At 39.7% G+C, this 23,810-nt stretch overlaps 1 protein-coding gene across 1 annotated transcript in view; it reads left to right on the top strand.

The window, feature by feature from the left end:
• The window catches only part of Dnajc13 (DnaJ heat shock protein family (Hsp40) member C13), a 124,179-nt gene that overhangs the window by 4,668 nt on the left and 95,701 nt on the right, over positions 1 to 23,810 (top strand). The window contains exon 2 of the mRNA XM_059268491.1: positions 19,236 to 19,316. Within this exon, the coding sequence (XP_059124474.1) occupies positions 19,249 to 19,316 (68 nt within the window). The 5' untranslated portion in view covers positions 19,236 to 19,248. The remainder of the gene's footprint in view (positions 1 to 19,235; positions 19,317 to 23,810) is intronic.

Here is a 23,810-nt window from a genome sequence, read left to right as displayed (position 1 = left end):
TTGGGTAGTAAAAAAGCTCTTCTTTGAGCTTATGGGGAAGAAAAAGTTTCCTATGGAAGCTTTTGACCTGGGGACAGCTGAAATGCTAAGTCCAAGCGGCAGGAGAAAGTAATTTCTCCCTGAGGCAAAAATGGGGGTGTAAGAAGTCAAAGTTTAAAGTTGGGAAGTCTTGGGAAAAGTTGGTCTTTCTCCTGGGGGAAAAAATCTTTCTCTTAAACTAAAAGCTTTTCTTGGAAAACTTGGGAAAAACTCTCTAAAAAGCCTTAATCTTTCTCAAAAGCTCTCAAACTTAAAAACTAAAGCCTTTAACTTTCTCTCAAAAGGGCAAAAATTAGAATCACCTGAAGATATTAGTATGGGGACCACCTGTGATTAGCTCTAAGGGAAAACAACAAACCTCTGAAGACAGCAAAACCTAAGTTCTTTCAAGCTTTAAAAATCCTCCCTGCAATGCAGGAGGCAGGGACAAGTTCCTAAAAACCTCTTGTAAGCTGTGTCTCTTCAAGCTAGTAAAAGACAGTGGGTCAGAGTACCCTGAGGGAAATGCTTGGGAGAGTGTGGGTAAAGAGCTACAGAGAGCCCAAAAGGGCAGGAAACTTTACCTGAGAAAAGCAAAAAAGCCAAGCTTTTCAGTTACAGCCGAACTGAGGCATCAAGGGTTTTGTGAGTGAGCGTCTTTGAAAAGGTGCTCCTAATCGTCCTTATGCAAAGATCCCCTGAAGCAAGGCAAACTGTTAGCATCTCGCTTCTGACCAAAAACCCAGAGGCGACTGGCCAGCGTCTCTGAGTTGGAGTGCATTTCGGTGATACTAGGGTTCCTGCAGTGGTAAACTTCCTGGAGCACAGAGCTGAGGCAGGAAGGTGCAGGACCCAGGGGGAAGATTGCCAATGAACAAAGCTAAAGCCAGTGGGAATGGCACAGTTGTCCACTTTCCTACAAGTCCCGGGTTGGTAGGTCCACAGCTGCAAAAAGAAATCTGAGAAAAGCTTTCCTATCAGAATAAGGACCTTTCTGGGAAAACAGTAAAGCTGAACTGTCTGAAGCAGTTGTGCTGCTGAGTCAGAACGCTGTCTGAGGAAAGAGCCCAGCCAGGGCAGAACAACTATCCAGGAGTAAAGCTTTCTTTTCTGTCAGAGAAAACACCTCTTTGAGAAAAGCTTTGTTTCAACTGACTCCCCTGAGATGAGGGAGTGTAGCCCTGAGGGGTGATTGCCTCTGGAATAAGCTCTGTCCTTGAGCACCCAGACAAGCAAATGCAACCCACTGGGGGACTGGGCCAGGTGAAGGCCTAATGAAACAAAAACGCCTGTCCTAATGGGAGTTTAGAAATGGCAAAAACCTCCCTTGTTAGATTTTCAGTCTGTATGCAAACCACACAGACCCGGAAAACAGACAAAAAGCCCTACCTTCGGTAGCAGGGAAAGCCGCCACTGTAGTGTCGGAAACTGTTTCTGGGGTAGAGGGGATAAACTGAGACCAAACTGGGAACTGTCTGGGAGAAAGACTCTGAAGAAACAGAAGGGACATAATCCTCCCCAGAAAATGTGACCTGAAAAAGCTGCTAGAATTTGAGGCAGATTCGGGGGGGAGAAAAAAAGCCCCTACTTCCAAGGGCAGCTAGCAGAGGTACAGAGCTGCAGATAGATACCTGAAACTCTGCATCTGGGGGGAAAGGAACAAGCAAAATGAGATAGATCAGTGGGAGAAAATCTCTCTGAAGGAGCTATGGAAAAGCTGTTGTACGTGATCTTGTTTTTCACTGACTGGCTAAGACAAACACAAGCCCCGAGGAAAGTTGCTATCAGAAATTGTCCACCTCAATGCGCGCTAATGAGGCAGGTGCAGTTCTGATTTGGGGCCAGTGTCAATTAAAGGAGAGACACCTGTTAAAGCCAGCTGAGGAGAGACCAGAAACCTCCCAATGTCCCATAATTGAAAATGTAAAATGCCTGTTCAAATCTCCCGTTGCAAAAGCAAAAAACTTTGTTCAAACCTCCCGGGCAAGAATTTGTAAGCAAGTCTGGTAAAAAAGAACTTAAAAGTTGACTCTCAGACCCAAAAAGAACTATGGGAAATGACTGATATAAGGGAAATGATATAAAGGACTGATTTAAGGGACTGATACTATTATGGACTGATATAAGGGAAATGCATTCTGGGAAAGGTAGTTTTTCTGCTAAAGATGGCGACATTGCCCTGAAACACTTTTGTCAGCTCGAAAATACGTTCATGGTAAACTTTAAAATACAGCTTTTAAAAGAATAAGGAAAATCATCTAAGAGTTTTAAGTGTCAGTTCCAATGAAACATTGAAAGGATATGGAACTAGGCACTTCGCGGTTTGGGGGTTGGTAAAATGACTTATTTACCCTAATAGCTGTGCAAAGTTTTAACGGTAGTTGGATGACAGAAAGCTACCTATAAGATCAAACAAGCCACTTTAAAATCCTTAAAACAAGGGAAAACAGTTTATACACTGAACGTTGTCTTAGAATTGAAGCACTTAGGGGAACTATTATGAATTTGGGTGAAGGGACAGCCTCTAGTTAAAAACTGTTTACCGCTAACAGTGCATCTCTGCCGGTCTGGAACGGCTGAGAGAACTGGCAACTTTGGAGTGTGGCATCATCCTGGGAAGGTTACAGTCCCCTAGCAACAACTATCACAATTCTATAACAACACTCACTAAATCCCAGTGCTTTATAACAAAGCTGACTATACACTCTAAACGTTAGCAACGATGTACGTACTTCCTGTCTAGTTAAGAATCTTTCTAATAGAGATAGTGATAATAATTAAGAGTAAGAAATAGAAAAAGATGAAAATAAGATATGTAAGTTTATAAAATTTCTCTTGTTAGATCTGTTAAAAAATCTTTAGGTGTTTGCTAAGTTAAATATATGCTAATGGTAGCCCTATATAAGTTTGTAAAATAGATCTATAGATCCTTTAAGAATATAAGCTTGCAAGAAGTATCTAAGGTAGTCTTAAGACATGTAGTGATAAGCTTGTAAGAAGTAAAGATGTTAGCTGTAAATGTAAGTTTAAATAAGAATAAGATGGAATGAATATAAGAAATATATAAGTAATAAGAAATATATTTGCTAAAGTAGTTCTATAGTTTCCTTAAGGAGTATAAATAAGTAGATGTTAATACGTTATATGTGAGTTTGTAAAATGTAGATGTTGAATGTGAGTCTAAATGCTTTGCAAGGCAAAAGGTTATATGTGAGTTTGTAAAGTGTAAATGTTAAGTGTGAGTCTATTCTTAATGTATATGGTGAAAGAACCTGAGACATACAGAAGTTAGTGTCCTAGCAGACTGCAAAACAGGCAGTCTGAGCGGTTTTTCAAAAGCTCCAGAAGCCGCTAAGAAGCTAAGAATGGCGGACGCCAGAACTAGCACAAGGCATCCGCAGCTGAGATTCATGGAAAATCAACGCAACACAGAAAAACCTGAGCTAACATCAAAAACGGTGCGGTTTAGAATACTACTGTACCTAAAAAGGTCTGTCTGTGAGAACAAAAGTTGCAGAGACGCTTGTTTGAAGTAAAATTGTTAACGGCAAAAAGTTTTGGTTGAAAAACGTCTCTTCATATTGTGAAGTGAAAGCCTAATACCAGAATTTATTTGTTTGAACTTTTTGAACTTAAAATGAGATAAAACTACAAAAAGATTTTGGTTATGGATTTCTTCATATTTGGAAGACTCATACCAGAATTTATCATTTGAATTTGGGGACTTAAGAAATGAAATGAACAGTAGAGATTTCATTGCAATGGGACAATTTTGAGTTTACTTATAGTAATGACCTAGGAACTGTTTTCTCGAATTGGGTTAAAAATGGAACTGTTTAAAGGAAGAAATTATTTCTACCTAGAATCAAGATGCAGTTTTGTGTATGCATATATGCTTTATTAACTGGTGATTCATGAATTGTTTTGTGGAACTGTTTATGTAAAATGGAATTACTTATGGAACTGGTTTGTGTTACAAATGAAACTGTTTAAACAGAAGTTTGGGTTTTCTAACTAGGCTTGAGATTTTGCTTAAATTATAAAGAAAAGGGGGAGAGTTAATATTTCTTAGTCTAATTTCAAAAGTTGAGTGGATTAATGTCATGTTATTGTTAGTAAAAAATGCAAATGGGGTATATTAAGAGACTACTTTTAAAGTATAAAGAGTTTTATTAAGAAACTGCTTTTGGATGTTTTGCTAAGTTTTCAAAGTGTTAATGGTTAGATTGAGAAGACTGCTTTTCAATATGGGTTTGTAGGAATTGTATGAGTCTCTTCTAACTAGGTTTGAGGTTTTCTTTAAAAAATTATAAAGAAGAGGAGCTATGAGATTAAATTATGTTTGCAGAACCCTATTGATATTAATGAACCCTGGTTTTGTAGAGTTAAGGAAATATTTAAGTTTGATGTGAATACATCGAAGTTTTTCCTATGTTCTGTTAACAAGAAAATTCAAATGATTGAGTTAAAGTTGTAAGACGGAGAAAATTGTTAACTATATTTAGCACCATATATGCTAATTCAAATGGTTCTGTTAAGAGTTTGCTTTGAGTTGTAAGACTGAGAGAATTGTGGCTATGTATAGCAATATTTATGTTAACCTGTTAATGGTAATGATGAAGCTAAGGGATTCTTTAAGTTTGTAGTTGCCTTAAGAGTTTTTGGCTTAGAAAGGGCTTGAGGCAGCTAAGACTGCTGTAGTCACCTTGGACCTAATTCAAAAGAGAAATGCCATCTATATCATCCTCTACTCCCATACTGGGAGGTGTAACAGCTATGGAGATTGCTGTAAGCCATTATAGTTATTTTTTATATATTAAGAAAGGGGGACCTGTGGGAGCCCGTTCTCGGGTTCCTCGTGGCTTTACCCAGCAGGTCCTCATAGAGGATGATTAGACCACGGGCCTGAGTGCAGGTGTCTGAGATGGTCTGCACTTGCCTGTGCTGGGGGAGGAGGTCTTTTGCTCCACCCCTTGGTGTCTCTATAAAAACCCTGGGGCAGAGACAGTCGGGGCCCGTTGGAATAGGTTCCAGGCCCTCTCGAGGCTATCCTTTATTTTCTATCTGTTTATCTCCGCGATATTCTCCGCAATAAATCCTTCTATCTAATATTTCCTGCTGCTCGCACTCAAGAAAACTCTGGGGAACTGTGGGGGTGGTTGGGTAAACGCCCCACAGTATGTCAGTAGAAAATATCATTCTGTGTCACTAAACCATTGAAGAAAAACACATCCAAAGATTTGGAAATAGGGGCTGGAGAGATGGCTCAGTGGATAATAGAACTTGTTGCTCTTTTTGGAGACCTGACTTTGTTTCCCAGTACTCAGACTAGGTTACTCACAACCACCTCTAACTCCAGCTCCAGAGGATCCAGATCCCTCTTCTGGTCTCAGCATGGACCTACATATGCTTGCAAATAGGCACACACACATACTTTAAAAAGAATAAAAATAAAATTTAAAAAGTTTGGATGGCCGGGCTGTGGTGGTGTACATCTTTAATCTCGGCACTCAGGAAGCACAGGCAGTCAGATCTCTGTGAGTTCAAGGCTAGCCTGGGCTACAGAGTGAGTTCCAGGATAACCAGGGCTATATAAGGAAACCCTGTCTCAACACCACCCCCCCAAAAAAAAGTTTGGAAATAGCAACAGTTTTGTTTGTCTGATTTTTTTTTTTTACTTTAATAGGTGAAACTTGAGTCTCTACAGAGAGAAAGAAAAGAAAAATTAAGTTTTTAAGTTCTTCTGTAAGATTTTGTAATGGAAATTAGCAGTGTATTTTACTGTATCATGTAAAATTAGAAGGTTAGGCAATAGTACGAAGGATGAGATACTGAAAATGCTCTGAAATATATTTTTCAAGGTAGAATGGTCAAAACTATTAGAGTTCTAGTGTGTATTTTAAATATATATAATATGTGAGTATGTTATAAATATATACAATATATAAAGTATATATTATAAATATATATATAAACTTATACACATACATATATAATCCTGTATGATGTATATACACCACAGATGTATAGTCTGCAAGAATCCCTCTGTGAAAGCTTGGTTAAAATAAAAGGATGGAGAAAGTTATACCATGAAACCAAAAGATTGTAGAATATTATTTTAAGGTGTATTACTTTCGTTTATGTTGCATTTGTTTAACTCTGTGAAGCTGTGTTACTGTGCCTGTCTAAAACAATTGATGGTCTAATAAAGAGTTGAATGGCCAATAGCTAGACAGGAGAAAGGATAGGCGGGGCTGGCAGACAGAGAGAATATGTAGAAGGAAAAAACTGGGAGAAGAAAAAGAAGCAGACAGAGAAGGAGGAGGACTCCAGGGGCCAACCACCCAGCTGCACAGCCAGCCACAGAGTAAGAGTAAGATTTACAGAAGTAAGAGAACGGGAAAAGCCCAAAGGCAAAAGGTAGACAGGATAAGTTAAGAAAAGCTGGCAAGAAACAAGCCAAGCTAAGGCCCGTCATTCATAATTAAGAATAAGCTTCCATGTATGATTTATTTGGGAGCTGGGTAGTAGACCCCCCAAAAGAGTTAAAAAAAAAAAACAAACAAACAACAAAAGATAGCTCCATTAACTACTTTAATAGACAGAATTGACTTTCTGGCATATTGTATTAATTCATTATTACAAGCATATTCTCCAAAAAAAATAGACCTAGTTGTAAAACATAAAACTAAAAAAATTGTAGAGGACATCTGTTGGAACTTTAGTTTTTAGGTAGGATACAAAAAATGCCCATAAAAGAAAAAATATATATTTGGCCAACAAATGATACAAACATGCTGTACACTTAATAATCACACCTCTTTGGTAGCATATAAAGTCAAAAGGCATTTATGATAAAAAATAGTTCTACTATAACAAGGCCGTGTGCTTTCCTAAAAATCACTTTACTATGTAAAATTGAATAAAACCAGGACTTACATGAAAAATAGGTTAAGATCACAGAATTGGGAAATTTTACAGTAACACATTTAAAGCAATGGGAACTTGGAAGCAGCACTGTTTGGCACATATCAGTACTCTGGCACTCTGTTAGTTGCTTATGGACATGAGCATTGGAAGGGGTCACAATATATTGAGTTACTGTGAAGTTTTGAAAGGAGGAAATGTAATGAAATGGAATGTGAAGTTGTGTGGTGTACACGTGAACTGTAGTTCATTGATTTGTGGTGTGCATGTACATGCTTTGAGAATTTTTAAGTAGCTCTAAATAGTTTCCTGCATTCATCTTATGTTTCCCAGTGATTTTTGAAATAGCACATCAGGAGATGTGCATTTGCAATCATACTCCTCCAAGTGCCGAGTATATGCTAGGCAGACACTGTACCCCTGAACTGTGGCCCCAGCCCAGTGTACCAGCCATGTTGGAATAAATTAATAATAAATTATCAAAATAGCATTGTAGCAGAAATGACTTTATGCATTTCAATATACAAATAGCTATGACCACACCACAGTAAGCAGTGTAATTGTCAGAGATGTGCACCTTTGCATAGAATCAGTTTGGGACAGAAACATAGATGGGTACAAGTTTGTCATCTTGGTGACTCAAATACCACAAGTGGAATTGCTTTTAGCATTGTTTCCTGAACTGAACAAGGTAAATATAATCTCTCAATTTATAGTAGCTGTAGTGTTGGAAAATTGGTGTACATTAAGCTCTATAGAATTTATTTTGTGTTTTATATTTAAATTGAATTAGGTTATGGGGCTAGTTCATTATAAATAGGTTTTCCTCTATGCAAGTGAGCACTTGGACATTAAGGACAGGTTTTTAAGCCTGCGTGTGTCTGTGTCTGTGCACTTAACTGGAAGTCCCACTGAAGAGAGAGTATTGGATCCCCTGGATTTGGCGTTTCAGGCTGTTGTGAGTCCCTTGATGTGGGTGTGTGGAACTGAACTCAGTAATGTCTTCTAGATGATCAGTTCATACTCTTAACCACTGAGCCATTTCTCCAGCCCCTAGTTGAAAATTTTAATCAGTATTTTTAACACATTTTCCTTCTGGAGCAGAGTACTTTTGCTGAGTGCATTCCAGTCCACAATCCCTCTTGTTATAGAAACTGATTCATAGTCATGGGAACTTCCCAGAGAGTCACTGATTTAGGGAATATCCTTTTAGCAACTAGCTGAAGCCAGGGCATGGTTAAGGTGGACTTAAGACAGAATTACCTGTGAAAAGGTGCCTCCAGTGTGGCATACTTACTCTCAGTTATATCCATGTGCTCCTTATTCAACAGCCTGCATACTGTACTTATGGACTGCTTATGAAGAAATACGATTTCTAAAACAGGATCAGAAGCAGTGTTTTGTCATGTTTCTGGTAGACCATACCACCTGAGTAGCTCATGTACTTTAGCCAGTGTCCTGAGGACTGGTTTGCACTTGACTAACAGGAAAAAAACAAAACACCTAAAGCAGTCTGCAGTAATTACCCTCATGCTCTGCCTTTAACTGTAGTTATCAGAACTTAAAGAACTAGTAAGGTTTTACATGGACTAGGCTTTCTCTAATAGATCTAAAATTCTATATCAACTTTACTGAATTGTTAGACTTTTACAGGCATTTCTGATTTGTGTTCCTGTGGTATTTTTGCTGTAGAATTTTTCTCCCTCAAACTTGTAGTCATGATTCAGAATGTATTTTGAGTATTTATCAAATCTTAGAGCAGATAAGCTTCATTTCCCCCAAACCTTTAAGTCACTGGCTTTATTTTTTAAAGTGGAATATTCCTCTTTAAAGATAATATAGAAAGTGTTCTGTAGGTTATAAACTCTGTGGGAGAGGTAGAAATAATATAGGCATTTCAGAAAGAAGAAACTTGAAAGCTGTTACTGTTTCTTAGTATTGGGTGGGAGAGAAATTTTTGCCACATAAACTACCCGTGTTTTAGTAGTATTTCTTAGGTATGGAGTACTGACTGTAAAATATAACTCAAACTATATTTGCTGCAGGATAAAAGGGAAAACAAGTTAAAACAGCCACTAAAGATCTCTGTCGCCGACTAGGAGCTCCTTACCATGGCAGAGGTAAACTTTGAAGTGCCTGCTAACTGAACTAAAAAAGAGCTTGCTCCTCCAGAGTGTGTTGTTCTGGGAAAAGCCAGATTCTGCTTTGAGATCCAGTGAAATAGAAATGAGGGCTAGAAAGTCTGAGAAATATGTCAGAACTAAAATACATAAAGGATCAGCAGCACAGAATTTAAAAGAATGGAGCACATTTCTGAAAAGATGAATATTCTTTCAGATGGAATGTATTTTTCAGTTTTGGAAAGGGCAAAGTCACAATACATTTTCCATGAAAAATTTAGTTTTTCAAATAATAGATACATATATCTAGAAATGAAAACTGTTCTCTCAGATGAAATCAACATATGTATGATTAAAATAGGATAGATGGCTCAGTTGGAATCAACATATGCATGATTAAAATAGATCTCTTTCGGCTCAGCATTTGATTTATGTTGCTAAATAGGAAAGACAATAAAATTAACTGTTGTGATGAGGTTGGGAGGTAGCTCAGCCCAGCATGAGATCCCAAGTTCAGTTCCCAGAACCCATTTCAGAAAGCCAGGCGTGGTAGTACCTATAATCTCAATACTGGGGAGGTGGGTACAAGTGGATCCCTGGGCTCACTCACAGACTGCCTTAGAGTAACCTGTGTCCAGGCCACTGAGAGACCTTGTCTCAAAAAAAAAAAAACAAAAACCAACAACAACAACAACAACAAAAAAAAAACAGTTCCCAATGAACACCTCTGGAAATTGGCCTTGGTCTCCACACACATGCATTTGCACACCTACATACACAAATAACTGCTGTGGTACATATGTCCAGTACTCCCCCACTGAGACCAAACTAAGAGTGTGCTTTCAGATTTAGGGGTTGCATTCTAGTATATCTTCCCTCCTTTTGTTTCATGAAGAAATTTCTAATTATTTTGACTTTTAAGAAAGAATGGAGCAGAACTGAGATTATTAATACTGATGTCACAAATAATACAGTAGCACACTGTAACTTCTGGACAGTTATTGGGGTATATGATTATCAGTTGAACATAGATGTTACTGTTTGCTTCCCTATTTTGTGGCAGCATTTTTCTCTAGGGGATCAAGCTCTTCAAGTTATGGGGAGTACTGAAACCATAGTGATCTGTTTCTTGCTATTTTAAGATTATTGTGGGCATCATACGCATTGCACACACTGATTTGTTCTTTCTGAAGAAAATACTTTAACTTGGACATAGGCATACATTAAAATGAATCAAGAATAAAAAAAAAATGACCTGAGTGCAATACTTTATGTTCCGGCTATGGAGGTGACTTGAGACTGGAGGGTCACCTGATTCTAAGAGTTTGAAGGCACCTAGGTAACTTAATGAGACCCTGACTAAGAACAAAAACAAAAACATAGCAGGGTTAAAGTTCAGGTGGCAGGTTTCCCCAGAGATAGCACATTTTATCTAAAACAGTTTAGATGTAGCTTTTTAATCTGGGTAAAAATTAATATTCTGCTAGCTATTTTTTAACCTTTTGTTTGAAACAGTACTAAGCTAGTAATATAATTTATATAGATTTCAAATCCAGTTGTGAAAATTAGATTTCTAAGAAGCCAATGTAAAGGATTCTCCTTTAGTTAATTGCTGCCTTGGTGGTTGATCCCATGAGGTAAGCTGCTGTGACTGTCCGCCATGTGAGATGTGCTTGCACAGGGAACGGTGAACAGTGACTTCAGTGGAGGAAAGTGTCTCCTTGGGAGAGTAAAGCATGCTCGCAGGTTTTCCTCAGCATTCTGTAGACATGCCACTGTTGGCCAAGTCGGAAGAACTTTCTGTCAGACACACCTCCTTCTGGCATGTTGAGGTTAACATCATACTATCATTGCTGTCTTTCTATCCATATGTCACTCCATCTTAATTGTTCATGCATTTCAGAACAAACTCATGCTTTAATTCATCACCTGAGAGCAAATTCTGTATTTAGATTTCATAGACTCAAAAGAGGGAAAAATAGTCTCTTCCCAATCATTCCAAATTGTCCTATTTATATAAGAATTACTTTCATATGGTTGTGAAAAATGTATGCTTTTAACAGATGAAAAACCTTACTCCAATTCCTGTGTTCATTAATTTTATTTTGTAGTGGGTTCATTCATCCTTAGCCACTGAGTCCTTTGAAATTACTTAACACAAGCAGGCATGTGTGCATGCAACCTTTTCCACTTAACAGTCTGGTTATAGTCTGCCTCAGGCTATGCCTGTGTTAGTCACTTCAACCTGAGTTTATTTAGTGTCAGCTTGATGTAGGGCTCTGCTCACTAGACTCAGCTTCTGATCTTTCTTTCTCTGTCTCTCTGTCTGTCTGTCTTTGTGTGTGTGTGTTTCAAGTCAAAGTCATGTATCTCCTCCATACCATTGTAATTTTATTCATAAATGATTGTAAATAGGTGCCAGCATTCACTACCAGTAATAAATTAAAATGCATGACTGTTATTCGAAAGCACAAAATGTGGAATTCATTGAAAAGAGTGACTCCAGCCAAAACACGTGACAGTTGAACCTAGGGCATGCGCTGTCCCTGAGGACAGCCCAAACCCTTTTTATTTTGTATTGTTTTGAGGCAGGGTCTTGCTATTCATCTTTTACTTACTTAAATTCATTCTCCTGCTTCAGTCTCCCAAGTTTCAGGATTATAAACATGCACCACCATGCCTGCTGAGCCTGAATTTTAATTTGACTTTTTAACCTTTATTGTATTTCTATCAGAAGAATAACCTGAGATGTTGCAAAGAAGTTGTAGTAGTGATATGCCAGGCTATAGAGTCAAAACCATTGAACTGACCTGTCAGCCAGTGGAGATACCTTCAGCACAATTTAATTACAGGGAGCATGCAAATAAGCTCTTCCCTCATCAAAACCAAGTGTAAATCTTGGGATTTGAAATGGGACTTTTTTTTTTTTTTTTTTAATTATTGGTCTGAGGCCTTGAACTGGGAACAAATTCTGAGCTCACTGTGCCCTTTCCCCAAGTCAGTCAGTGTGGGTAGGAGTAGATAGCCAACCCCAAGGCCCTCAGCCTGTTTCTTCTGTAATGTCCTGTCTACCTAAAATGGGACATTCTTTCAGGAATGAATTTAGCTAATAGTTTTTGTTTCGTTTTGGTTTTTGTTGTTGTTTTGGTTTTGGTTTTTTGAGACAGGGTTTCCCTGTGTAGCCCTGGCTATCCTGGAACTCGTTCTGTAGACCAGGCTGGCTTCGAACTTAGGGGACAGAGATCCTCCTGCCTCTGTCTCCTGAGTGCTGGGATTAAAAGTGTGAGCCATCACTGCCTGGCCTTAGCTGATAGTTTTAGCAAGTGGCTACCCAGTGGGCGAAGGCTGGCAAGACAGGCTCCCATTCTCCTGTTTATCATCTTTTTAAGCTGGGCAGTTATTTATAGCATGTACTCTCACTGACATTACCTGCTCAGTGCTTCAGCCTCTCTATACCAGGAATTCTGCAGTTTCCTCGTGATAATAAAGAATAGTGGCTGCTTACGTGTTTCTACCTATTCACAATTATATTTAAACTCCTTAAAATAGAGAATATTAAAAATAGGGAAGAGATAATGAGTGGACATTAAATTTATTCATGAAATTTCTTTTTTTCCTCAGAAGTTCACAAGTGGCTAAGTAAAAATTGTGAATGCTGATCAAGTCAAGAGAACCCAGTACTTTTGAAGTTAGAAATTCTAGGCGATACACAGTGATTCATTCCTTCATCCGTTGGGAATAGGTTCCCAGATACCCATGAATTGTAAACCAGCTGCTAGTGCTGAACTCTATCTGTTGTGTTTTTCCTATGTAGACACACACATATGCACAATACCTTTTTCGTCTCAACCAATCACTTATCAGTGTGACCATGGCTTTTGAAATTGATATGACAGCAAAAACTCATGATTTTTCCTTCATAGTACCTGGGTGAAAGGTTTCTTTTCAACATGGGCATTCACATCCTTAGCTTGCATGTTTCCTTTTCTTATTGAGAACATTACCTTTTCACTAGAGGGAGCTCACCATGCATGTTCACATTGCCAGCATCTCTACTCCTGGGTGTTGGGTCCATTGTGAAGTAAAATAAGATATATCTAACAGTACACTGCCACACCATGACAAGCAGTCTGATTACCAGAGGCTACCAGGTAACTAATGTCCTCAGCATGCACAGCAGGGCAGAGGGAGATCTCATCAACATGACTGAGACAGTGTACAATTTAAAACTTGTAAATTGTTTGTTTCTGAAATTTTCTACTTGGCATTTTCAGACCATAGTTAACTAAGATACTTGACACAGCAGATAGGTGGAATTGTTCTACATGGGATTGTAGAAGGGTTAGTAACGCATACAGATGCCAGTAGATACTTGGAAATAAAAGAGAAATAGAAATGCAGGGAAGATGCTGAGGGGTGGTGTGTGCACATCTTTAATCCCAGCACTTGGGAGGCAATCACAGAGACCCACCTATGTCTCTGTGAGTTCAAGGCCAGCCTGGTCTACGGAGCGAGTTCCAGGATAGCCAGAGCTGTTACACAGAGAAAATCCTGTCTTGAAAAACAGAAACAAACAAAAATGCACAAAAGAACTTGTGTATCTTGAGTGGTGTATTTAAAGCCTGATAGTTGCTAGTTTATATTCCCAAGTCTTTGTTCTGAGTTCAGTACCTAGCTGAGTTGTCTCCTTTAGTCCATACCACCTTTGGGACAAGTGTTCATCCCTGTTTTATAGATGGCTGTAACTCAGAGAAACTAAGAAATGTGTTCAAGGTCTCGCAGCCAGTGAGTGATAGCTACTATGTCTACCTTTGGCAGTAAGTAGTACTTCTTTAAATTTACCATCCTTACCTTGGTGATAGATATGTGCTGATGTGGTAGTGCTCGAGTACACGGACCAGGAGCTCTGGGATCGGTGCCACAGCTGCAAGGTCTTCCCAGGCAAATCACCTGACCACTGTGCTCCGAGCATCTCCAACTCACTGCCACTCATTTTCTGTGGTGTGTTTGGTTTTTCCAGTTCTCCCCTTGAATGGTACACAGTCAACACACCCTCTTCACTTCTCTTGTCTTCGTAAAGCCTGGACCGGAACTAAATAGGTAGCCCAAGCTAGCCTCACTTATGGTGATCCTCCTGCTCAACTTCCTAGGTGCTGGTATTATACACATGTGCCATACCTGGTTGTATTTCTTGTGTTTTTCTGCTTTTTGTGAATTGATAGTATTGCATTTTGTGAGTTCTTTGTTTAGAAGTATGATCATAGTCTGAAAGAGTTAATACAGTTTTCAGGCTACCTGTTACTCATTGGATAAGGTGTCTTAAAAAAAAAATAAGAAATTTTCCTGAGAGTATAAATAAACTTGAAAATTTAGAAAGGTTAATGTCACCCTGCTGAGAAGTAGGTCCCAGCCTCAGACCTCAGTTAGCCTGGTAATTTTTAAAAGGCTCAAAGTTAGTTAAAATACTCTTTTTCTGAAATCTCCTCGAAGAGTACTTGAAGTCATGCATGGATAGATTGTTGTCACATGTTTGTTTGGAACACTGCAAAAAGTTCAAAGGGTAGCTAGCTGTAGGTGGAAGTGCTCCGTGGCTTTACTCATAGGTGGTAGAATAGTGCAGCTTTGGAGTCTTTGTCCTGTGTTCACTGTGCTCATTGGTTTCTCTGTTTGAATTTGTAGTTTCAAAAGTTACTTCATACAGGTATTTAATCCTTTCCTGCTAAAGATAATTGAAATAAGTTTTGAATTGGCCCAGGAATATGCTGTCAAATGATGCTTGAGTAGTGACATAGCTGAAATGGATTTCCTGAGGTTGAGGGAATAGAGGAAAGCTTGCAGTAAGTATATAGAGTGCAGAGTTAAGCAGGTTGGACCAGAGCTTGATCCAACCGTTTTATTAGCTGTGTAACCTTAGCATGGAATTGAACTTCTCTAATTCAGTTTTCTTGTCAACAAAATGGGAACCATCAGAGCAACAGAATTTGATAAATGTGTGGTAGATGCCTAGCCTAGTCACTAACAACTGAGCACTTGATAAGAGTTGCTGTGTGATTAATTTTACCTCATTGTAAGGTGACCTTGACTACTTGGGACCCTGTCTCCTCTCTGCTTATTATACAGACATACTTACTGAGTATACCATGACCAAAGGGCAAGCCTTTCATGCCAAGGAGCAGTTCCCTTCCATAAAGAGCACCTTTGCTTTGTTGGCTTTGCAAATACTTCAGCAGCAGTAGGAGTTGTTGCCTCCTAAAATATTGCCCAGAAAATGATGAGCTATTGTGAAACTAACTTTTGGATTTATTTATTTTTGGTTTTATTTTATGTTTCTGGTGCCTTTGGAGGTCAAAAGAGGTCATTGGAACCCCTGGAGCTGGAGTTACAGATGGTTGTGACCACAATGTGGATGCTAGGAATTGAACCTAGGTCCTCTTCAAGAGCAAGTATTCTAAACCTCTGAACCATCTTTCCAGTCCCAGCTATGGGAATCTTGACGTGTAAGACTCAAGTGCTTCCTTAGTCCTCTTTCTTTTCTGTCAGCAGGCCCATCTGGATCAGGAATGGAGTTTCCCTTTAATGAGCAATCCTGGTAGCCTTGGTTTTTGTTTTTTTGTTTTTGTTTTTTTAATTAAGAAATTTTCTACTCACTCCACATACCATCCACAGATCTCCCCCTCCTCCCATCCCCCAGGCCTTTTGTTTTTATAGCATGTAGTAGACCTTCTGTCTGTCCTCGCCTCAGAGTTCTCCCAGTGTGTTTTCATCCTTCTGCGAATGGTATGGACCAGCCTGGGTCTGAATCGTTCCCCCATGTCAGTGACACTCATGAATTCATTCTTGAGATGCTTTCTGTAAGAATTCATAAATCTCTATTGTCATTAATTGCAAAATTATTTTGCCTTTGTTCCCTGGTGGATTTCTTAGGGATCATGTCTTTTTGTTAGGGATCATGTCTTTTCTTTACGGCTCATGCCCTAATTCTATGTAGCCCAGGTTGGTCTCTTGTTATCCTCTAGCTTCAACCACCCACGTGCTGGGATTCCCAAGTGTGTGTCTGCAGTCAGGCCTTTATAATTCTTCTCTGCTTTTTACTTCATAGTTCTTAGTTATATCAACTCGTTTCTCTTCAAAAGCATATTTCTTCCTTTCAGTTTGTCCAAGATAGAGCTTTGGTATAGACTCAGTCACTCTGTTTCCTTCAGTGTGAACCAAGAATCCAAACCCCATTCTTCAATGTCAGCCATTTACCTTTCTGTCCATCTTTCTCTTTATCATTCCAGTTTTTATTTGTGGTATAGATGAAGGGAAGCTATACTATATGTGTAGTTTAAGTTACTGTTTTTTTTTAAATCTTTAGAGATACCTCAATTTCTTTTCAGCAGTAATTACTGCAAATGATTAAGAAGGAAGGGATGTTGATGGGTTCAATAAATCTTGGCTGGCTCTTCGAGTTATATCAAATGAAAATACAGAAATCAAGTACCACAGCCACTCAAACAAAAGTCACACCAACTCAAGCAAAGGGTCGCATTTACTTTAGCAAAGGGTCATGCTCACCCAAACAAAGGGTCACACCCATTCATAGTGTCACACCATCTCAAGCAAAGCATCACACCAACTCAAAGCGAAGGGTCACACAAGCTGTCCAGACTGCATTTGCTTGATACTCACCAGTAAGAAAATGCAAGTTAACTGTAAGATAAATTTCTTCTTCCTGATAATTAATAAATATTCAAAAATTGGTGTTCTTCTGTTCCTTAGAGCATGAATTAATGGTGCTTTTCCTTAAGGTTTGACAGATCCTTGCTTGGACTGCCCCTGTTAGAGGATCAGGCTTTAAGTGGTCATTAGAACTGCCTACAGGATTGCCACATTACATTCGCTCATGCAGATAGTGCAACTGTTTTGTGTCAGTCTCTTGTAGATTCCCGAGACGTGTTAGTGAGCTAATAGGATTAGATAGATAACAGACTGAGCTTCAGACTATGAAGAGTGCTGTGGGGAAAGCAGGGACTAGCAGAGAAGAAGTGCAGAAAGAGGAGGCTGGGAACAGTCTAAAACAGCATGGCTAGGTAGGTCTTACTGTAAACGAGAGAGAGCATAGATTGGAAGGAGAGGATGGTGCAGCTGCAGACTCTGGGGTAGAAGGTCAAAACTCAGTAGGTGGTACTTTAACAACCAAAAGGAAGAAAGAAGGTCTCTTTGCCCCTCCAGTGTATACTCACGGAAATGAAGACATTCCCACAACAGGTCACGCACACATGTCATAGCAGTGTCTCATATAATAACCAGAAGGTAGAAACAACACAAATGTCCCTCGGCAGATGAATGAACAAAATACTTATGCACACAGTGGAACATCATTTGGCAAGGTTCCATGATAGGCGGAAACAGTGACAAAGTCTGTTTCTCACTGCCAGGTGCTGGGGGACGACATCCAAGGTGTGACTGTCAGTGAGATCTGTTTGGGTTTTTGTTTGTTTGTATGTTTGTTTGAGACAAGGTCTTACCATGTCACCTTGGCTGGTTTGGAACTCGACTATGTAGACCAGGCTGGCCTCAACTCAGGGATCTGTCTGCTTCTTGAGTGTTGGGATTTAAGGTGTGTACCACTACGTCCAGTGACAGCTGGTTTCTTGTTGGGGTGATAAGAAGGATTTTGAGTTGGTGATGGCAGTGGAAGGTTTATGAATAGACTAAATAGAAACATGTACTTAAGAAGGTGAATTTATAGTCTCTGAATTAATTTCAAAAGGGAATTGAAATATGTAAATCAAATCTAAGCAAGCTGTAATTCCTATTGTTCCATTTGAATTATTTACATTTTGGTAAGTATCTTACAGTAAGTTTTAGCATGCATTTCTAGTAAGGCTAGGGAAAGGGCCACTTCACAGCTGAGCAACCAGGCCCTACATTCTTCCTTAGCTTTTGTATAAGTTATGCTGTGTCCTCAGAACATCACCAGCCTTCCACTAACAGTCACCCAAATATGTCTTTCAAAGTTCCCTGAATTTAAGTGTTTTTTTTTCTTCCATAAAATAAATGATTTCTGGGTTTTGTGTGCTGTTAGAACAGTCAGTAGATACTGCACAGTTGCATTCTCCCTACTTGCATGGAGTCACCACAAATCCAGCAGCCCTTTCTGTTTTCTGCTATGTCCAACCAGAGGGCTTCCCTAATCAGACTGCTATCAATGTCTCTGAGCTCCCAGCTTCAATCTCTTTATTGCTTTGAGACGGTCTGGTAATAAAGTTTACAACTGACTTTTGGCTAGTGCTGTCCTAGCATGGTCAGGAAATGGGATACTGTTGAGCCTTAAATATTTTCTCAATGAATATTTAATTCTATTCGGAAAGGTGGTTATTCTGTGGGGGTATATGACCATCTTAGGGTGGGTTGTTTGTTTTGAGACAGGATCTCACTGTGTAGCTCTGGCTGTCCTGCCTCTGCTTCCTGAGTGCTGAGACCAAAGGTGTTTGCCACTATGCCCAGCCTGGTTTTTCTTTTCTTTTCCTCTCTTTCCTCTCTCCCTCCCTCTCTCCCTCCCTTCCTCCCTCCCTCCTTCCCTCCCCTCCTTCCTTCCTTTCCTTTCATTTTCTTTTTTTTGTAAATATAAAAAGGGAGGACACAGTATATATCTGTATTTTAGGATGAAATATGAGCATATTGGATTTCTTATTGTGGACATGTATTACTTTCCTAATTTAGAGAGTTCTTATTTATAAATTCTTACTTAGGAAATACTGCTCCCTAAAATACCAAGGGATAGCAGTGTGGCCAGCCCTTAGCTGTGCAACAGAAACCTCCTGTAATTGATTTGACTCTTGGTAATTAATTTTAGGTGCTCACCATGTGACCAGGCACTGGTTGACAGTGTTAGATGTAAAGATTGATTTTCTGATCTGAAACCTTTTACTAGAGTCCTTGTACTCAGGATGTTAATGGAGGCCAACTCTTGTCCCTGAGCAGTACAGTCCACTGGTTCTGGGGGGAAAAAGAAGTGGTTGAGGAGACAGTCATGGTACAGTGCTGAACACGGCATTGAGCAGTCCCATGTTCTTGTGGCAATGCAGAGCTAGGGAACTGATACTGTCCCCTGCTGTGAGAGATTCAGGAAAAATTAAAACTGTATAACACTGTATTAAGGGGATCCCTACCTTTGTCTTCCAGGTTTCAGCACAAAATGAACATAATTAGGGAAAATAAGGATCTGGCATGTTTCTACACAACCAAGCACTCATGGAGGGGAAAGTAAGTATCCTTTGCTTTACTTCTCTGAACTTCCATAAAATATCCTTTAAGCCCAGTGTCATTGTCTTTAATAGCGAGGCACAACCTAACAGTGCTGTTGGGCTTTCTTTTCTGGAAAGCTATGTGTGCATTTTAAATGCATATGTCACATGGAAATGAATTGCTGTTCCTTTTTCTTTTGATCTTTCTAGATGTTTGTTTGTTTGTTTCGGTTTTTCAAAACAGGGTTTCTCTGTGTGTAGATCAGCTTTCCTGGAACTCGAATCTGTAGACTAGGCTGGTCTTGAACTCACAAGAGATCCACCTGCTTTTGCCACCCAAGTGCTGGGATTAAAGGTGTGTGTCACCACCGCCTGGCTAGAGTTTTCTTTTTAAAAAAATTGGAAAGTAACAAGAGAGAAAGGGTTGCTGTCATGTCCAGATTATACTACAGTGTTGCTAACTTTACTACCCAGAGTCTAGCCTATGAATCAACCATTTGCCTCTAGTGAGGTTTGGAGCTTTTTTAAAGACTGTGTTTATTTAATTATTTATTAGAATGAAATTTTTAGTTGCATTTTTTTTTCTTGAGTGGAAATGATGGCATTTCATGTTTATATTTGTTTTATTCAGACCAAGGTGGCCTTGTGTTCCCTTCCTATAGGATGGATGGTAATTCCTTCCCCATAGAGTATTGTAAAGATTAAATGAGTTGATTTGAAGTGAATAAAGGCTTTGAAATTTTGCCTTAAGTACACTGAATATTCAGTGCATGGAACTTTGCTGTTATAAAAGTGGTCATTCTGAGAAGCACTGAATAGTGACACTGAGTGTGTCTAACTCTGACAAACAGGTGACCACAGTTTTCTAAGTTGTGTCATGAGTAAAACACAACATGGGGCACCCCCAGCTGGCCAGGCCAGGGTATCCCACATGTGAGGGAAAACATGCTGGCCAGATGCGGGGCAGGGGGGAGCATGGGGTGGGGTGGGGAGTGGAAAGTCATTCACACCCAGGCGCTGCATCCCCTGGAGAGTTTATTATAGTAGAGAGATGAAGAGAAAGATAGGGAAGAGGGAGACAAGGAAGAAAGAAAAGGGAGAGAAAGCGGAGGGGTTGGAAAGATTAAAATGAAACATTCGTGATGTGCCCAGCACCACACTTGACATAGGATAAGAGCTCTTTACTTATATAAAGTTAGTTACTATCACGGATTTACAGGTCTCCTACATGAGACCAAATGTCTTCTCTTAGACCTATCAGGTAGTAGAAAATCCAGTCCTGAGAGGGTTATTCATGCCCTATGCCTAGACCTGCTTTCTCTCTCCCCAAAGAACAGGCCTGGATAACCACATCTTGTTCCACTGTGGCCTGACTCACCAAGCAGGGTGCCCATTCAGGTGACAGTGGCAAGCAGGGCCCCAGTGCTGAGACCGGTGGGTGAGAGCTGAGCTTCAGGCCAGCAGGATGCCATGGAGCCATTGGCCGGCAGGGGTGCACACTTACAGTCACCCGCATGGCCATGCTGCTCAGACTGGCTGTCCCCAATTCCAGAGTTCTATAGAAACCACGTAGGGGGGCCTGGCGAGGTGGAGCAGGGCGAGAGGGCAGCAGAAACCCTAACTCTAACCCTTTCTCTTTCCCTTCCTTGTCCTCAGGGACTGGTCCCTGCCCTTTCTCTGCCCCTTTTCTCTCCCCTTCCCCTCCATAAACCTACGTGGGCCCTGTTGTATGGTGTGACTCCTTCCTGATGTTTTTAAAGTACAACAATGGTGGCCTCTTAGGGTAGCCAACATTTGAACATTAGTGTTTCTGACTTACCTTAGCAAACTCACTAATTTTGAAAGATTTGGTTGCTTAGACTTGTTTTTTATTAGTATCTTGCTTTATGAACTTATGCTAGTGAGCATAATTATTACCCTGTAGAATATTTGCTTGTGTTTCATTGAGCAAAGTTAGAGAAAATTGATACGCACAAGGTAGTGTTAACCTCTAGTTTTTTTTTTTTAATTGGACTTCAGATTATATTAGGTTTTCTGTTGTTGTGAGTAGTAGATTGCTCTGATCATCATCATAACGTAGCTCTTGTTTTTAGTTTGTTTATTGCACTGGTACTTCAGTTCTAGGGCGGAGGCTCACCGTGATGCTGCTTTGTGAGATTGTCAGTAATGTGATCCTCCAGAACTTCTTTTTTTTTTCCGAGACAGGGTTTCTCTGTGTAGTTTTGGTGCCTTTCCTGGAGCTTGCTCTTTTAGACCAGGCTGGCCTCAAACTCACAGAGATCCGCCTGCCTCTGCCTCCCGAGTGCTGGGATTAAAGGCGTGCGCCACCACCGCCCGGCCAGAACTTCTTAATGCTTTTAGAAAATGATGACTAAGGCGTAAGAGAATCTATTTCCTTTTTTTTTTTAAACAGTTAAAGTCATTTCTGTTCTCATTGCCCAGTTCCCTTCTCTCCATTCACACCTGGAAACATTATATGTTTTCCTAACAACTGTAACATACATTTTATATACCATAAAACTCACCCATGCAAAGAAAATTTATTGTTTTCCAGTATATATAAACTTGTGATGTGCCACCACTATTATTAGAACACACTAAACAAATACTTTCTTTAGAAGCCACCATCTTTTTGCCAACATCTGCCAGGCACTTATCTACTGTGTGTCATTGGGGTTACCTATTTGGAATATCTCATAGAAATTAAACAGGTTAAAATGTGGTCTTTCGTGGCTGTCTTCTTCCAATTAATGTTTCAGGGTTCATCTGTATGTTACTAGCCCGTGTCAGTACTTTTTATTGTTACATGACTGTACCACATTTTGATTGCATTTGTTCTTAAGTTAGTGGCATTTGTGTTGTCTCTGCTTTTTTACTCCCATGAGTCAAGCTTGTATGGAGATTCTGCATAGGTTTTGGAGGAGTCAGTATTTCCTGTTCTCTTGGATGTTTCCTAGAAGTGAAGTTGCTGGGGTTTACAGTGACACCATGTCTAACCTCTGAGAAACAGTGGAATGCTTGAGTATCTCTTCATGTGCTTCCTGGGCATCTGTATCTTTGATGGACTGTCTGTTCACACCATTCACCCATTTTCAATTAGGTTGTCTCTCCAATTGGTGAGCTCTAGGAATTCTTTAAACACAAATCCTGTACCAGATATAAGTGATCGGCACATATTGTTCCAGTTCTGAGGGATGCCTCCTAACTGTCTTGATGCTGTCCTGTAAAGTACAGTTTTTAATGTTGATGAAATCCAGCTTTGTCTCCTTTTTTTGTTATGTGTGCTTTTTTTTTTTGTCATTTGTAAGAAATTAGAGCTGTTGCTTACTATAAAGTTAGGATTTACTCCTGTGCTTCCTTCTGTAACTTTATAACTTTAATTTTGAGTTAACTTATATATGGTGTGAAGTGAGGATCCACATGTGAAAGATCTACTTGTACCTGAATCACTCGTTGAAAAAAACCATTCTTTCCCCATTGAGTTGTTTGACCTCCTTGTCAAAAGTCATTTGACCTTAAATGTGGAGTCTCGATTTGATTCCATTGAGTGGGATGCCTGTGCTAAAATCAGTAACATGCTGGTTTGATTTACTGTGACTTTGTACCCTGTGAAACTGGGAGGTCTGAGGCTGCAACATGAAAATTATGTTGACTATTCTCTATTTCTTACACTGCTGTATCAATTTTTCAGTGAGTTGTCCATTTTACTAAAAGGTAGCTGGGGTTTTAATGCTGTTGCATTGAGTTTCTGTCATTTGAGGGCGTCCAGCTGCCTTGGCAGTATTAACTCCTTGATTTGGGAACAGAAGATCTCTGCTTACTTGAATGCTCCCTTCAGCAGTGTTTTCTTTTCAGTCCCCTTCCCCCAGACCTCTTCAGTTGGCCATGTGTATTGTGCAGCACTGAAGTCCCTTATACTTACTTCTTTTCTGACCAGTTCGATTCTAGGTTTAAAGGATTCTTCAACAGTCTTAATATAAAAAATAAAAATGTCATTATTCAAAACTTGTTTTTAGTTGACAGTTGAACATATCTTTAGAAATGTGTTTATACAACAGACTCTTCATGTGATTTTCTTGAGAACTGAGGCTTGTTTTAAGAGATCCTAGACCCATACATGTTGCTATCCCAGATCTACCATCTGGGGAAATACTGATTGTGGCAATCAAATTGAATACATACTTTCCTTTCTCTTCACGCGCCTCTCACTTAAAGATAACCCTCCAGATTGTGCCTGAGGGCTACTTGTGTGACCCATTTCTGCGCCTTTGGGTTGTTCCATCATGTCTCACTTCCCGCTGCCTTCTGCTTCTGTAAATATAGGTTTGTTGGTGTGAGTAAAGACCCCTGGGCTGGCAAAGCAGTTTTTCTACTGTACTTGTTTTTCCCTCCCACTGGGGAAGTCCATGTATAATTTAATTACATGTTTCCTCTGAGAGCAAAAAAGGGAGATTGCAGGGAATAAAAGCACTTTTCTTCCATGAAAACAAGATTTCCTCTTTGGCTTAAGCAA

Source organism: Peromyscus eremicus, chromosome 7 (genome assembly GCF_949786415.1).
Source record: "Peromyscus eremicus chromosome 7, PerEre_H2_v1, whole genome shotgun sequence".
NCBI lineage: Eukaryota > Metazoa > Chordata > Mammalia > Rodentia > Cricetidae > Peromyscus > Peromyscus eremicus.
Note: the sequence above shows the minus strand (reverse complement) of the source record. Positions and strands in the feature narration are given on the sequence as shown.